This window comes from Pinus tabuliformis, chromosome 6, assembly GCF_031772625.1.
Source record: "Pinus tabuliformis cultivar Carrire ecotype Pingquan chromosome 6, CPIR1, whole genome shotgun sequence".
Classification (NCBI taxonomy): domain Eukaryota; kingdom Viridiplantae; phylum Streptophyta; class Pinopsida; order Pinales; family Pinaceae; genus Pinus; species Pinus tabuliformis.
In genome coordinates, this window is record NC_142292.1 from 1,532,380,509 (window position 1) to 1,532,397,253 (window position 16,745).

General features: G+C 41.0%; 1 protein-coding gene across 3 annotated transcripts in view; it reads right to left on the reverse strand.

Annotated features, from left to right (window-relative positions):
- Window positions 1–9,439, reverse strand: part of LOC149264567 (uncharacterized) — a 162,474-nt gene extending 153,035 nt beyond the window's left edge. Inside the window, exons 1-2 of one of the 3 annotated variants that reach the window (XM_089428414.1) lie at window positions 8,826–9,439; window positions 8,317–8,509 (exon numbers count right to left, since the gene is read on the reverse strand). In XM_089428414.1, the coding sequence (XP_089284540.1) occupies window positions 8,317–8,509; window positions 8,826–9,132 (500 nt within the window). In that variant the 5' untranslated portion in view covers window positions 9,133–9,439. The remainder of the gene's footprint in view (window positions 1–8,316; window positions 8,510–8,825) is intronic. The other 2 variants (XM_089428421.1, XM_089428405.1) reach the window with 2 other exon arrangements.
- Between the last annotated feature and the right edge of the window lie 7,306 nt (window positions 9,440–16,745).

Here is a 16,745-nt window from a genome sequence, read left to right on the forward strand (position 1 = left end):
GACACGGGCGAGGGGTGACACAAGCTACACGAGGGTGTCGGTTGACAAGGCGTGTGAACAATTCGTTGAACGATGGGCAGCGCAATGATGGAGTAGGCGACACGACATTGCGACGAGGCAGTAGCATGGAGGCAGAGCGCCCAGGCAGGGGCATGCATGCCCGACAAGAGGCACCCACACGACCCGATAGCAAGTCAGCCCATGGATGCATATAAGTGAATAGGAGCTCAGCACTTGGAGGAGGTAGCAAGAAAGTTCACACGAGATAAGTAATATCGCAAAAAGGGAAAAGTTTGCGATATCGCAGAAATGTAAGGGGTGCGATATCGCAAAACCGCAAGGCACACATCGCAGAATTTGAAAACGCAGCTAAGGCGCGTCTCAGAAGGAGGAGAGCTCAACCAACCAAGTTGGTTTTTAGGCAGGACCAAGGGTTGGTTTTCTGGGCTGTTTTGGGGAGTCCTTTTTGGGGTTTCTACTGGGCAAGGTGCCAACCTTGGGTTGGGCACGCCCTACTTACGAAACTTGGCACTTTTGGCTAGTGCGTTGGGTTGGAACAACGACTGCCACTCTTTGTACTTGAGCAGCGTAGGAGTTTGGACATGGCTAGCCCCTTTGTAACTCTATTGTAAATAGTATTTGAAGTTTAATAAGAGTAAAGGGGAGAAGTGTTTTGGGAATTTCCCCCTCCCGTCGCATATACTTGTGTTCATATTGTTCTTTACGATATCGCAAACTATTAATGAAGTTTTATTCCGCTACTTGTATTGAAGTTACGATATCGCATAATTGTATAATTGTTGAATGAAGTAATTGAATAAAGAAGATTGGAATTGGAAAATTGACTAAGTGTTGAAGTAGGCATAGTCCGGGTTAGAGTAGTTGTATAACTGCGACAAAATATTGTCGATGTCGCACAGTGCCCACAATGGTCTCAAGGCATCACAGCGTGGCAGATGGTATTAGAGCCTACATTGCGAAGGTGGGCACTTGGAGAAGTTTGGAAGAAGAACTGTGATCAAGGTTGTGAACAGGTTGAAGGTTGGGCAATACAATGGCAGGTCTGCAAAAGGGCCACAATAGACTTATGCAACTCATGGACAGGTTGGGCCACATGAAGGAAGAGAGGCCACGATTGCGAGAAGAGCTTGAAGTTTTGGAAGACAATGTTAGAAGGGAGCTTCTTCACCTTGGTTGGTCGGTTGAGCAGGATGAAGTTGCTAACCGCGATGAAGGAGAAGTTGCGATGTGTGAAGAGGAAGTTGGTCCAATGGTCAACTGCGATGTAAGTGTTGTGAACATGCAGCCGAAAGAGGAAGAGTTTGGTGGCAAGATACCCACCATAGTTGGACAAGATTTGGGCATGGCGTAGCCATTGAAGGAAGAAGTTGGCCATAGGGATGAGCTTGAAGAAGCAAGTGTTATGAGATTGTCGTCGAAAGAGGAAGAACTTGGTCAGACGGAGCTTGCCAATGTTGGACCATATTTGTGCATATCACAACCATGGCTGGAAGTCGTTAATGGAAGTCGTATGATGGGTCCCCTTATGCTGATTGAGAGGAATGGACGATGGATGACTTTCACTTGCAAGGTTGAGGTATGTTTGCATTTAATTTTGCGATGGATGATTTTTTATTTTGCAGGACTTGTTTAGGCAGTATTCAAACTTAGGGCAGAAGGTGTGAATGCCCTAGACAAGGGTGGAACGTAATGAACTTATGCGATGAGTGAGTCATGCTTATCCGAATGGAGATTTGGCTAAGTGCCCAGCATGACTCATGGAAAGAAGAAGAAAGGGCACATTGGGTGGACTTCTTCATTGCAGTTTCGTTGAAGCCAAGAGGTAGTCTTGGTGGACCTTTAGTAGGGGAGACAGGGATGATGGAAGGGACTTGCGATGGCGATATGAGGGTAGGGCAATCGAGAGCGCTAACCTGACCAAAGGCAAGGATGCAATGGCTAAAGTTGCAATGGTCTTGTCAAAGTGGACGAGTTGGGCAACTAAAGTTATGTGCATCAAGTTGAAGAAGATGAGCATGGAAAACTTCGTGCAAGGACATCAAGCGAGGGCGCTTGTAGAGATTTGGGCATCAAGTAGAAGTGCCAAGTGAGGATGCAGGATGGACTTGCTGATGCCACATTAAGATGTTTTGCAGATGGACCGATTAGGGTGTTAGGCGCATTTGAACAACAAGTCCATGGTCGTTTTGAAGGAAGACATGGGCGACCTATGAGAGTATCCATGCGACAAAGAAGGCAGAGGAAACTTGTGATGTGTTGATTTGGGGTAGCATCGGATGTGCTCTAGCCATGAAAATTGGTGGAGAGGCTAAAGCGCATGAGATCTCCAAGACCCAGAAATGGTTTGGATAGATTGTACCCGGTTTGGGAGATATTAAATAATTAATATTTTTAATGGAGTCCCTAAGTCTAAACTTAGGAAAAATGAAATATTAATGGGTATTAATATAAAACTGGGTTAGAAGGGTCCAAAAGTCATGGATCAAGCCAAATCTAATCTTAGCCGTTGATTAGAGATTTAATCTCGGCCATTGAAGGACCAACGAGAAAAGTATAAGAGGAGGCTTGAGGGTCAGTTGGAGAATACACCAAAGTGATCAGTCATTCTATTCTCTAGAGCAGGGTTTGCTAAGAGATAGAATCAGTGATCAGCAGCAAGGGGCAGTGAATACATAGCAGAGAGGCAGGGTTGGTACCAGAGAGACAAAGTTGGTACCAGAGAGATAGCGCAGAGTCGGGAGAGGTTGACACAGAGGCAGCTAGGTGCTACGCAAAGGCAGCTAGGAGCTGCGCAGAGCCAGGAGAGGCCAGTGTGTGTGATGCAAAGGGTCTAAGGGTTGACGGAGAGGGTCTAAGGGCTGACGCAGAAGCTCCAAAAGCTGACGCAGAGGCTAGCAGAGCTGATGCAGGGCCAAGAGGCAGCACTGGGAGGATTTCGTGGGACAGATTGGGAGCTGGTGAGCCAGGTAGGTTGACGCAGTCCCTATCAGAGTGACGCAAAGTAGTGGGAGCTGCTATTGTTGTTGTCGGATCATTCATCCGGCGATTAATTAGCCGGAATATCTGTCTCTGAGGAGAGGTACTACTGCCGAGGTAATTCCATTGGGTTTTTCCGGGGACATTGGTCCAAAAATAACGATGTCACTTGTGTGCTTGTTTTCTTTTAGTTGATGATCTGTAGATGTTGATACTGTACTTGTGTTTATTTTCAGTATTTTCATGGTAAATAACTTGTCAAGTAATTAAAAAAGTAGGAAGAAATAAACCAGTTAGTACAGGAAGAATTTCTAACGGGTTAAACTTAGAAATTCCAACATGATGGAACTTGCGACTGAGACAAGTGTGCTTGCCTGAAGTGTTGGATGAAGATGGTTCAAAGGAGCCTATGACAACTTGAAGGAAGTTGCAGCCGATGAAGACTTCATGTGAAGGTGGTCTTGGAGTATCTGATTTGTTGACAAGCTGAGGTCAATTTTGAGACTTGACTTTGATGCGGTATGGGATGCATACCTTGGGCACAGTATGGGATGTGTTTGTGGGGAGTGACTTGATGGATGTGATAGAGGCAAGGCACCTTGGAGTTGGATGGTGATTGCAACGATGAAGGTGCCTTGGTGCGAGCACTTAGGCATGGGTTGAGTCTGATATGACTTAGCCATTTCGATGGACATGGAGGTTGTTCGTCTATAACCATGGGTGGCACATGGACGAGATGATGAGGCAGGTGCAGACTTGCCCCTTTGATAGCGTTGATGATCAGCATATCGCAGATGAGATGGAGCTTTCTTCATGGACCTGGGTATGACACGATCATTGAGCGTTAGTTGAAGGACGGGTGTGTGAAGATGAGAAGAGTTCTTGATCAAGCTGCAGATGTGACAAAGTGTTGGAGAAACGACCGACGAAGGCATGAGGAGGTGCATTCTCATGGGTTGGACACGATGGTTGGATTAACTACCCAACTAGTTTGAGTCGTAAGGTCGCAAAATATGTTGAGATGTGTTGACGTTAAGTTGGAGTATGGTAGCAGCAGTTCACATGATGATGACATGTGGTGGATTGGCATGATATGAGTTGCAACCAAAGCATGCAGTCGAGTTGGAGGGAGCAACCTTCCGTGAGTTGGGGCAATGTGGAGGATTGCAACGAGTTGTGGCTGATGACTGTGAGATTGAGGAGTCTTACCCACATGGAGTCATGAGCCTTGATGGAGGTTCATGTAAAGAAGGCAAGGAGTTCATGTAGCAAAAACGATTAACGTTAGAGTTGGTGGCACTTTGCGACAGATGGACTTGGCGATGGAGTTGCTAAGTGGAGTTGTTGTCGAGGACAACAACCATTTTGAAGTGGGGGAGGATGTCAGGGCCCCGAGTTGGCACCAAGGCCAATTGGCGCCCATGACGATCCATGCTCACTGGGTGGCGAAAAACTAACTTGGAGGCACAACGAGCACGCCCACATGGAGGAGGGGTGCCTTTCAGCACTTGGAGGAGGTAGCAAGCAAGTCCACACAAGATAAGTAATATTGCAAAAAGGGAAAAATTTGCGATATCGCAAAAAAGTAAGTGGTGTGATACCGCAGAACCGCAAGGCGCACATCGCAGAATTTGAAAACGCAACTAAGGCACGTCGCAGAAGGAGGAGAGCTCGCTCAAGAGAGCTAGTTTCAGGGCAGGGTGGAGGGTTGGTTTTCTAGGTTGTTTTGGGGCGTCATTTTTGGGGTTTCTGTTAGGCAAGGTGCCAACCTTGGGTTGGGCACACCCTACTTACAAAACTTGGCATTTTTTGCTAGTGCGTTGGGTTGGGCCAACGACTGCCACTCTTTGTACTTGGGCAGTGCATGAGTTTGGACATGGCTGGCCCCTTTGTAACTCTATTGTAAATATTATTTGAAGTTTAATAAGAGTAAAGGGGATAAGTGTTTTGGAGTTTCCCCCTCCCGTCGCATATACTTGTGTTCCTATTGTTTTGTACGATATCGCAGACTATTAATGAACTTTTATTCTGCTATTTATATTGAAGTTACGATATCGCATAATTGTATAGCCGTTGAATGAAGTAACTGAATAAAGAAGATTGGAATTGGAAAATTGGCTAAGTGTTGAGGTAGGGGTAGTCCGGGTTAGAGTACTTGTATAACTGCGACAAAATATCGTCGATGCCACACAGCGCCCATGGTGGTCTCAAGGCATCACAGCGTGGGGCTATGACAACACCCAACCTTCAAGCTCCATGAGCTCTCAAATCAATTAACAAAATCAATATCCAAATCAACATGTCCAAGAGCGAATTCCTATCCTCCTTTTAATGTCATGAGATATTGGAATACCATGGGTCAATACCATGAGTCATCCAAATACCATGGGTCGCCTTTTCTTTTTAATGAGTGACTTTATAATGTTCTTTTTACTTAGTCACTTTTTTAATTAATTATTCCATGATATTTCACAATTAATTTTAATTTGTAGCCTATGGTAATTGGCTAGGCTACTAAAATGGTCTCCATTTCCTACATTCGAAAAAAGGGGCATTACAAGGGAGGATCCCAAGAGGTTCTTCGATCGATATATATATATCTATATATATATATATATATATTCCACTAGGCTATGGTCTAGAGACAACTTGGTGCAACCATCATCAAAATCATCTATGTTTAAATCCTAGCAAACAAGTTCCACCATACGCAATGGATAGCTAGGTGTGGCCTTATAACAATGCTACAACCTTGATTGTAGCAACTTTGCCACATTGATTGTATCGGCTTGTGTGCAAATGATAATTATTTTTAATTAGACCTAGTCATAGTGAATTTAATGAGCCATTAAACCAACATATTTTGACTCCATTTCTACAATTTCTCAGAAAAAGACGGTATATGTATCTATATGTATAATCTTTTATTTTGTCAATTATGTCTAGCTTGGGTGGCTAGGAGGGATGATTGTTACAATTGACATGTTGATCTCTTAACAAGTATATTGTTGTAATGGCCTTCAGCCTTATGTTGATAAAGCTTTGAGTTTCTAACAATTTGGTTTATCCTGGGTACCATCCTCAAAATGAGGAAGTACCTAGCGAATATGTACTCCACAGTTAAAAAAATTGTATAATCTTTTCTTTTAAAAGGAAAATGAAAAGACGAAATTAATTTTCACACTTCGACATGTAGGCAAGCTATAAAGAAACATTCTAATGAACCTTTTGAGTAGCCCTTCAAATTTATGTACCAATGCCAACCATGGTCCATAACAACCAACTTTCAATGGAACTCTTAGTTAAATCTCTCTTGTCAAACAACATTTATAGAAAAAAGAAAAAAAAATATCTTGTAAACATTTATTTAGAGAGAGAGGCGGTAGGAGGGGGAGGGGTTATTTTTAATCCCGAAGGAAAACTAGTCACTAAGTATTCCTAGGGCTAGGCAAGAAGACCAACAACCAAGCAGAAATGTAAGGTCTATTATTAGGCACAACATTCGCTCAAGATATGGGAATCTCCCAGATAGTAATCTTGGGAGATTCTTTGATTCCTATACAACATCTGAGCAACAGCACTATCTCCTAAAGAGAACCATCTCAAGCTCGTACTAAAAAGGATTGAATGTGCTCTGGAACATTTCTCTCTAAGTCTTTCTTGAATCTTCCATATTCTCAAAGGTCAAAATATAGAAGCAAACCACCAAGCCAATCTAGCCTACCTCCTCAATGTGGACCAGACAGAAATATATGGCCCCAAGCACTGGTCTTAGTTTGATGCATAAAAACCCCATGCCAACCACACCGCATCTCATTCACAATGGCAATATAATGGGAAATATAAAGTTTAATGATCGCACGCAATGGCATTTGTTGATTGATGTTGTGGTTGCAGCTAAGAAAGACGACCATGCAGGGGAGGCTAACCCATTTAATCCACACACTTATTCCTCGACGTTTGGATGGAATCTCTTCCCTCGAACTGACTACACACCTTGATCTGTGATGAATTATGATATGCTGGGCTTATGGCCTCTCCGTGTGAAGCCAACGGTTGTTGCGTTAAATCCACGGCCTGTGTCTGGCTCCTTCATAGTTATACCAGGGTGCAATTACAGTAAGGGCACCCTCCCTATGCTCCCAAGCACATTTTATGTCAATTCATTCTATAAACAGTATCTGGTCCACCATCCCCAGTGACAGTAGGTTCTGCAACCAGCTCTGCATGAACATATTTTCTATCGGCGTCAGTGGGATAGGTAATTGGCTCCCCCATGAATATATGTTTTCTGCACCACCTTTGATTGCTCTAACACGTCATGTTTGAATTCCCTGGGCCCTGCTTATTCTATCACCTGGGTCCCCTCTTTTTCACTATCAATCATGCTAACTAGGAAAGGCAGCTCAGCTTCTGTTGGAGGTACCAGTGCCTGTAACGTCTGCAGCCACCAAATTGAGGCCCTTCAGATGGAGAACATGGAAATCAAATGGAATCTTCATCAACAGATGAATTCTCTTATCTTCCTCACCAAGGAAATTCACTCACTGAAGGACAGGCTCTCCATGACAAACTTGATGCTTTGCGGTGGCAGATAGAGGACCTAAAGCAAACGCCTCATGCTCCAGAAAACCAGGATATTGCCAGTACTGCTTCAAGCCATCCCACATGAAATTGACATTTAGATCTCAGCAGGCCTCCAGAGGACTGGGGAGGCTTTCTTTTTCCTTTTCTAATGAGCTCATATTGTAAATGCGTCCTGCTGTTAGAACAATTTCATAGGATCTATGAATGTTGATTCGCTATTATAGTCTATTTCCATCATAATTTTTTGGTACATCAGACAGTGCCTCCTTGGAGGACTCTACGAAAGAAGATGTAATGCACTCCATCTCCTGTGTATTTGCTGCAATCAAGGGTAGATTTTAATCTAAACTTTACTCAATTGTGTTTAAAAAAAACAAAAAACAAAAAAACAAAACATTTATTTAGACTGATTTGGTCTATCAAATATGTGTTAAGTTCTTTGATCATTAAAAAAAACCAACTCTGGGAGGTTAAACATCTTTCCTCACACACAAAAGGTCTTTCTAATCACCTGAGTTTGAACCTGGGTTGTTTGCACGACAACCACATCCCAACCACTAAATCACAATCCAACCGACTTATTATGGATATGACTCCAATTTCCTTTTACTTTTTAAGTTCTTGAAACTCCAAATAAATGAACCAATAAACGGATATTTATGGGGGAAAATTTGTTGAACAGTGGCAAAACGATATCAGTTAAATGGCAAGGGAAAGTCAAAGACGTCATACCCATGAAATAGAATTTTGCCAAAACGAGCCAAAAAAGTAGGTTTCACATAGTCAGGCTTGGTTGCTTCAATGTAGCTCAGCACATTGCGGAATGCTTCTCGGAGATCATCCTTAACACTCTCACTTATTTCTTTCGATGGAAAAGCCTCGTTAAGTACCAAGGACCGCAGATTGCCTTCCACTTCTAACCCGCCTTGAAAGCAAAATAATAAGTTAATTAAAAAAACACTCCAGAATAACGTGAATAGCAACAAATATAAAGAAACAAAAATGATGCAATGATTCTTTCATAACATGGAAAATTGCTATTTACAGGTTTTCATAAATTGAAAATGCCCTCGAAAAATATAATTATCCGAGAAATTAGACATGGCAATTCAGGAATGTAAAATCTATATCTAAAATTACTTTAAATTTGCATAATTTGCAAATTTGAAAGATTTGAATCTCAAGAAAGGGTCGTATTACTATTAAAAAATGTACCGCAAAATACAGGTTAAGGCTGATACCATTTTCGGAAGGGTTTGCAGATACTGTGAACAGCTTTTCATCTCGAAGATGTTCAAATGATTCGCCAGAAAAGGGTTTGAATTCAAGCAATACGTTAGACGTATCGCCATTCCCATCAATTGCCAACCATTTCCGGATGTTATTTCTGGCATATTTGATATCTACGTCTGGCTTTAAAACCTGGCTGTTTCTGCTTCCTCTGCCCCCCCTGTTATTTCTGTCGAACGGTGGGGGTGCAACGGGTCTTGGCCTAACTGACGAAGATGAGTCTTCTTGTACCCTTCTGTGCGGTGGCACATACGGCATGGCTGCCTCTGCAGCTTCCGGATATGTGTTTCTGTGTCTGGAATTATCTTAATTTTTAAAATTGCAAACAGAAACAAACGATTCTGGAAGTCACAGAGAGCCAGGATTAACAATGGGATGACAGGAAGCTTCCGTCGAAGGTCGAGTGGCAAATGGCTTCATGAAACGATCGGGGTTTTTTATTTTCGAATCTTGCCGTGCGATTGACATGATTGAATTCCGCCAACCCAATAGCATCGTATCTTTCTTAAAATTGAAAAGCATTAGGAGCCAGCGTCGGAATTTTGCAAGAAACTCTATACTTCGAACTATTATTTTTTTTTAATGAAAACTCACTGTTGATTGGTTTAGTTCTTAAAATAAAACAAACGAGTGCCATATGGTAGCTAACGAAAACTCATTGTTGATTGGTTTAGATTTTAAAATAAAACAAACGAGTGCCTTAGGGTAGTTATTTCTTGTGGATTAGTTTAAAGATAGCTAAATTAAAATGAAAAATAATAATAAAATATTGGCTATTAAAATTGCCCAGGCTATCAAAACTGTCTACTAGAATTCAATTGTGTGCAGAATGAACATTTCGTTCCAACATTTACTGAGGATTGATTTACTCTTCAAAAAAGTGTTAAGTAGTTCTGAGCTGGATTTGTATATAGATAGGATGATCTTAGTCCCAGTGAACTAATTTTGATGTGGGTTTTTGAAGAAATCAAATGAAATCGGATTAATCTACATTTAATTAAATTAGTTCTTAAATGTTTACACAAAACTAAAAAAAATACATAATTTTTTTTGGAAATTCTTCTATAAACAACTATAAACTTTACCTGGGAGAAGTACTAGTGGATTTCCACTACACGTATATTTCATGGGAAAAAATATTTATTGAAAATATAGAAATTAATATATCTAGTCAAATTTATAGTAAAAATATATTTATATTAACATTGTGTATCTTAAAATAATGTGTTCACTAATTACTCCAAGATAGAATTTCTAATTTGTAAAACTATGTATATTGTAAGTTTTTAGTCATTCCATATAAGTGTTAGTTTCACACCTTCAATGAGTACTTTGACTCCAAGTATTTCAATGTTGATTAAGAAGCATTCAAAACTATGGATTGTTTTCAAAACTTTGGGAGCATGTTTATAAAATAGAATATGAATAATTCTAATTTTGTTGTTTTGAACATTTATTCTATTATTTTGTTTAAATAAGTACTAACAACACTAAGGAAATTTTCAATGGCAATCCATCTCTTGATTACTGAAATTTTCAATGGCAATCCATCTCTTGATTACTCCAAGAAAACATATATCCTTTATAAATTATTAATGGCAATACATCTCTTTGATTATTAGGTCCAGCAAAACATATATCCCTTATAAATTATTAACTAATTATGTTATATCAATACCATAATGATGATTATTGTCCTAAATTGTTATCATTTTAAAAATAGATAAATAAATGTTTAAATAAAAATGCAATTTATACCTCTCATTTTGGGTTATTTGCTATTATTTATAGCAAGATTATTTTTTGTTGAAGCAAGAGTCGTACCTTCTATTTAATTGAATTGGAAAAACAAATTACATAAATTACAACAGTCCCAAAGGATCTGTGGGCCATAGAAATAACTATCCGCTTAAAGCCTAGGGCACTGAGCCAAAGGCTTAAAAACCGGGCCAAGGGCCCACAAACATAACTCCAATACCCTCGAAACACAAACAAAAGCCCAGACCGTTCGATCCGCCCTCAGAGATCTGACGGACGAGGCTCATATCGGGGCGAAAACAAGCAAACACTTTAAAACTAGAATCAGACCCGATGAGGAAATAGGGACCGCTCTATAAGGATTTCGGGTCCAAATGGGGGGATAACCCTCGAGCATGTAGTTCGCCTGAAATCCACTGATTCCCACCTTGAAGCGAAACAAGCACGGAAGATAACACCTCACCCGGACCCGAAGTCAAATAAAGCCATCATTTAATTTAAGTTCGTGTCACACAGGCACGGTAACCACCTTGCAAGTTGCCTTGCGAAATCCCTAGGATTGCAGCAAATCTGTCTAACTGCGAGCACGTTAAACCAACACCCGGCAAAGCTGATTCTTCTTTAGGGAATTTAGTTTTCATGAAGAGTTCTGGGTTCAAAAAGACTACCACCCGATAACTTTGGGGATGAAGAATTCAGGGTGCAAATTCCCTCCCAAAGACCTGTTATCCATGCACTGCTTCACCATAAAAAATCAGAGTTCCCCTGTTTCCTTTAGTCAAATCCTTTTAGTTTCCCCTGTTTTGATAGAGCTCCCTGTCCGTGCTAGCCTATCTGAGACATTCTTCCCTCAATCTGCCTTGGGGTGTCTCTATCCAATCATAAATTTTATTACTCTTGGCCCAGCGCATGCCTTCATTAGCTAGAATGTCTGCTACTTTGTTGGCAGTACGGCGCACATGAGTAAAACTAAGGGTTCTCATGTTCTGCAGGTGAGATTGAATCCGTTGATAAACTTGCAGAAGCCGCCAGTGTCTCGAGACTTTATCTAGAGCAGAGCCATAACATATTTTCCTGACCAAATTAATAATCAATTCGGAATCAGCTTCAATTATGGCATTATGAAGATTTAAGTCCTTCAAGATTTCTAGACTTTGCTCAAGGGCCATAAGCTCTGCCATATTGTTAGTGGCTTTACCCAAATGGCTATGAAAGATGGTTTTTATGTAACCATTTTCATCTCTTATTACTCCTCCATACCCCGCTATACCTCGGTTACCTTTAGAGACCCCATCTATATTTCATTTTAAAAATCCCTGAGGGGGTGGTTGCCAGAAATCCTTATCAGTAATTATATGACTTACATTCATGTTTTTGCCTTGTGGGACAAGCCCCTGAAGAGGGTCCCTATTGTCTCCTTGAGCTGTCTTAAAATCTGAGCCATGATGTTCTGGGGAGAACCTTTTCTGTTCTTGAAAATTCTGTTGTTGCGTTCTTTCCAGACATCCCATATTAGAAAGCCTGGAACTAATGCCCAAGCTTTGTTGATTATTTCATTGTCAGAGAAATTTTTCCTCCATTTCTTCAGAGTACTGGTAATGCTGCTCAAGTCCCTATCTGTTTGTCTGAATATTGAAGCTACCCCGTCCCACAAGGTGGAAGTGAATGGGTAGAGGTTGAGTAGATGATCCATGGTTTCTTCTTGTAATTCACATAGTTGGCATCTAGATGGACCGTGTACCCCTCTTTTCCTAAGATTTTCCCAAGTCAGAATACTTTTATGCTGCACTAACCACATGAACAATTTGATTTTCATCCAACTTTGGATCTGCCATAGGTCCTTCCATACCCCATTAGGGTTAGGGTAGTCAAGTCCGCAGGCTATGTGCTTGGCATCTTTGAGGTTAAAGTTACCTTCATTGTTATTGCCCCATCTCAACTAGTCTGAATCTGTTGATGTCAAAATCTTTCTTTGTTCCAAGATGTCCATTAAAGCTTCTGCCTATGCCTTTAATGGGGAGTCATCACTGTAAACCAGGTTTCTCCATAATCTCCATTTTTCTTCTCTTCGTTCCTGATCCCAGAAGTCCTTTACCCTGTGTAACCCTTTGTTGTCAATATCGTTCTTGAGATTGACGAATTCTTCTCTTTACAGTTAGTTATCTTCCTAGAACCAAGCAAGGTTACCATCTCTTATTTCCCAAAAACTGTGTTTCTGCACAATGGCTCTATTCTCCCAAGCTTTGTTCCATATGTGGGAGCCTTTAATGAGCCCAGACATTCTAATGTGGTCCTTGTCTTGCCAATTGATTGCATATTTCTGTTTCCAAATTTGGGCCCAAGGGGAAGCTGAATTTTTTAGCCATCTCCACCATAGTTTAGCCCCCAAAACTTTGTTTAGCATTTCAGGATCATCCAGTCCCAAACCTCCATGTGTCTTGGGTTTACAGATCTTCTCCCAAGCCACCAAGGCCCATTTTCTTTTCTCTTCCCCTTTGCCCCAAAGAAAATCTCTTTGGATGTTCTGCATTGCTGCATGACTCCTTTAGGAGCTGGAAGGGCTGAAAACATAAAAATGGGGATAGTTTGTAGGACAGCTTTTGTGAGCACTAGCCGACCTGCTAAGTTCAAAGACCTATTTGTCCATTTCCGAATTTTGTCCTGTAGCTTATTAGTCACCGGTTCCCAAACTATCTTGCTCAGGGGTTTGTCTGTTAGCGGTACTCCCAAATATTTGGAGGGTAACATGTCTCTTTGAAAGCCTAGAATTCTAGATATATTTCTTTGAATAGCAATGTCAGTGTTAAAAAAGAAAATCTTTGATTTGGTAAGGCTTACCTCTGTGCCTGCAGCCATTGCAAAGTCTTTCAGGATTTGTTTATAGGCTAGAGCTTCTCTGACCGTAGGTATACCCTGTAGCATGGTATCGTCCACAAATTGTTGATGGGTCAAAGCATCTTCGTTCATGGTAAGCTTGAGACCCTAGATTTTGCCTTCTGCTTTGGCCAAATTGATAGCTTTTCCAAGCCCTTCCATCATGAGAATAAATAGGAAGGGTGAGAGTGGATCTCCTTGTCTGAGACCTCTCGTAGGGTTAAAGGGTTTGGATGGTGAGCCATTTAACAGGATTGAAAAACTTGAGGTACAAGGGCCATTACCCATCTTACCCAATTATGGTCAAAGCCATAAGCTATCAGAACTCTCCTGATGTAGGTCCAACTTAGCTTATCATAAACCTTTTCTAGGTCAAGTTGCATAATCATACATGCCTACCTCTTGCTCTTAAATGAGTGAACCACCTCGTGAGCTTGAATGGTGTTGTCGAGAATTTGCTTGCATTCCACATACCCAGTTTGTTTCGTCGAAATGAGAGTAGGAAGAAGGGGCTTAAGCTTGTTGGCTATTATTTTGGAAATAATTTTGTACACCACATTGCATAATGCTATTGGTCTGAATCTGTCTGGTGTCATAGCATTATCCTACTTAGGTATCAAGGATATGAAAGAGGTATTGAGGGCCTTCAAAACAGTTCTGTTTTTCCTTGAGTCCTCCACCACATCAAGGATATCCTGCTTGACAATTCCCCAACATGCTTTGAAGAAGTCAACATTGAAACCATCTGGACCAGGCGCCTTCCCATTTTGCATCTCTTTGATGACTTCGCTGACCTCCTCTTCATTCATAGGCCTATTTAGATTATAATTGTCTTCTTTTGTCACAAGCTTAGGAATGTGCTTTGTAAAGTCATTGATGAATTGTGATCTATCTAATAGAGGTTCCTCGACAATGCATTGGAAGTGTTGAACTAGTGTGGCTTCTATTTCTTTGTGGGTATTGAGTTTCTTTCCTTGAGCATATTTAATGACTGAGATCCTATTATGAGACCTGTGATCCATGATGGATTTGTGAAAAAACCTTGTGTTCCTTTCTCCTTCTTTTAACCATTGTACCCTTGATTTTTGTTTCCAGAATATCTCCTCTTGCTTGCATAATTCCTCCCATTCCTATTGATGGTGTTCAGCTTGTTTCTTGCTTCCCTCGTTGAAGCCATCTGTGATGAGGATCTGGTTAATCTCATGTAGCCTCCATTCAACAACTTTTTTGGCTTCAAAAATGTTGCCAAATTCATTCTTATTCCAATCTTTAAGCCTGAGTTTGATATGTTTCAATCTTTTATGCAGGAGGAACATTTTAGTGCCCTGAACATGCATATCCTCTATCCACCATTTTTCAATATTGTTGATAAAGTCTGGATGGGTGAGCCAAATGTTTTCAAACCTGAAAGGTTTGTTTCTTGGAGTTCCTATAAAGGACGCTTCAAGTTGAACAGGCCAATGATCTGAGCCACCAAAAGGGAGTATCCTTATCCTTGTTGACAGGTCAAGGCCTGTAAGGATAAGGTCCTCCAAGATGATAAATCTGTCGAGTTTTGAAGCCACCTGGGACTCTCCTCCCCTTTTATTATTCCAGGTAAATATTCCATTACTTGTCTTTGTGTCTACTAGCCTCATATTGTTTATAAAATTCTGAAATTCTATGGAATCTCTGCCTAGTGATCTAGTTCCACCTTTTTTTTTCCAAAAGGGATTTGATCATATTAAAGTCCCCTCCCAAGATCCAGGGGATGTTCGAATGTCTGTTTCTTAGATCCTCAAGTGAGGTGAGAAGCCTGAGTTTGTCTTTAGGCTTCTGTGGACCATAGACATTTGTGGTCTAATAAACTTCCTTGTCCCCCAAAGGTTGAATAACCATTGAAAGGTAGTTTTTGGATGCTTCAACATTAATGATTCCTAGTTTCATAGGGTTCCAAAGTGTGAGAATTCCTCCTGCTGTTTTATTAACTTTAACTTCTAGATATTCATATTTAATCAGCCATTTGCTGTGTATTTCTCTTATTTTTCCAACTGAACATTTTGTTTCCTAGATGAAAATCATATCTGGATTTTCCTCTTTCATTCTATTGCTGAGATTTCTTTGTTTCTTTCTACTTCCTAGACCCCTGATATTCCATGTTGTGAGCTTCATTAAGAAAGATTTGTAAATGAGTAACTAGTTAGGTCTTTCATCTTACCTGAATCAATCATGAGTTTTCCACACTCTAGCAACAACTCATTCTGTTTTTTCCTACCTCTTTTCCTGCCTGGGTTCCTAGGAGCTAGTCCCGATGTTGCCTTCATTGTTTTCACCCCTTCGTTGTTCTGACTATCATGGTTTCTTTTGACTCCCGAACCTTTCGCCTGGGTTCTCCATAGGAATAGTTGTTGTACTCTATTGAACTCCTCTTGTGGTAGTGAATCCATTCCTTTGGTAGTTCCTTGCTCCAGAAACTTTTCCAGATCTAGATGCTCCCTTTCAAGAATATCTTGCAGTTCATGATCCTCTGTACCCACCTCGCTAGGGGTCATCTCTTGGTCCCTGTCCAGTTCCATAGTGTTCAGTAGATCCTTCTTTTGCTGGTTGTTTTCATGTGTTTCCTCCATGCTATCTTCCTTTTCCTTCTCTACAGGGTTGTCCTCCAGAGCCTGGTTTGCTTTATCTTGCTCCTCTTCTTCTTCTAATACCTTGTACCTATTCTGATTCAGCTGCTTTTCCTCATTGATTTTTTTTTGGTACCTTCTCACTCCTTTACCTTTATTCCCCACTTTGTTAAAGCTTTCAGTTTCTTTCCTTGAGGTAGCTTTAGTCTTGTTTTCCATTTTGTTTAAGGGTCAATCTCTGAACAGATGCCAGGTTCATGGAATTTGCGGCATCTAAAAGGGACATGCTCATAGTCCACCGCTTGCACCCATTCTTCATCAAAGACTTCCAGAATTACTTCATCCGGTAGAGCTCTAGAGAGGTCCATTTCTACGCATATACGGCAAAGGAGGTATACTTCCCCTGCATAGTGGCCTCTGATATTTTAACAAAATGCCCTAGTTTATTTCCTATTGCTTTCAATGATTCTAGCTTCCAATAATCTAGTGGTAGGGAGTAGAGCCTTACCCACACCAAGACCGATGTGAATGTCTCATGCTCCAGGACAAAATTCATTACCCAAGGCCGCATATAGAGGCCTGCAGCTGCATAGAAGTAGGGCCCTCCTTCAAACACCCTATCTTTATCCTTAATGT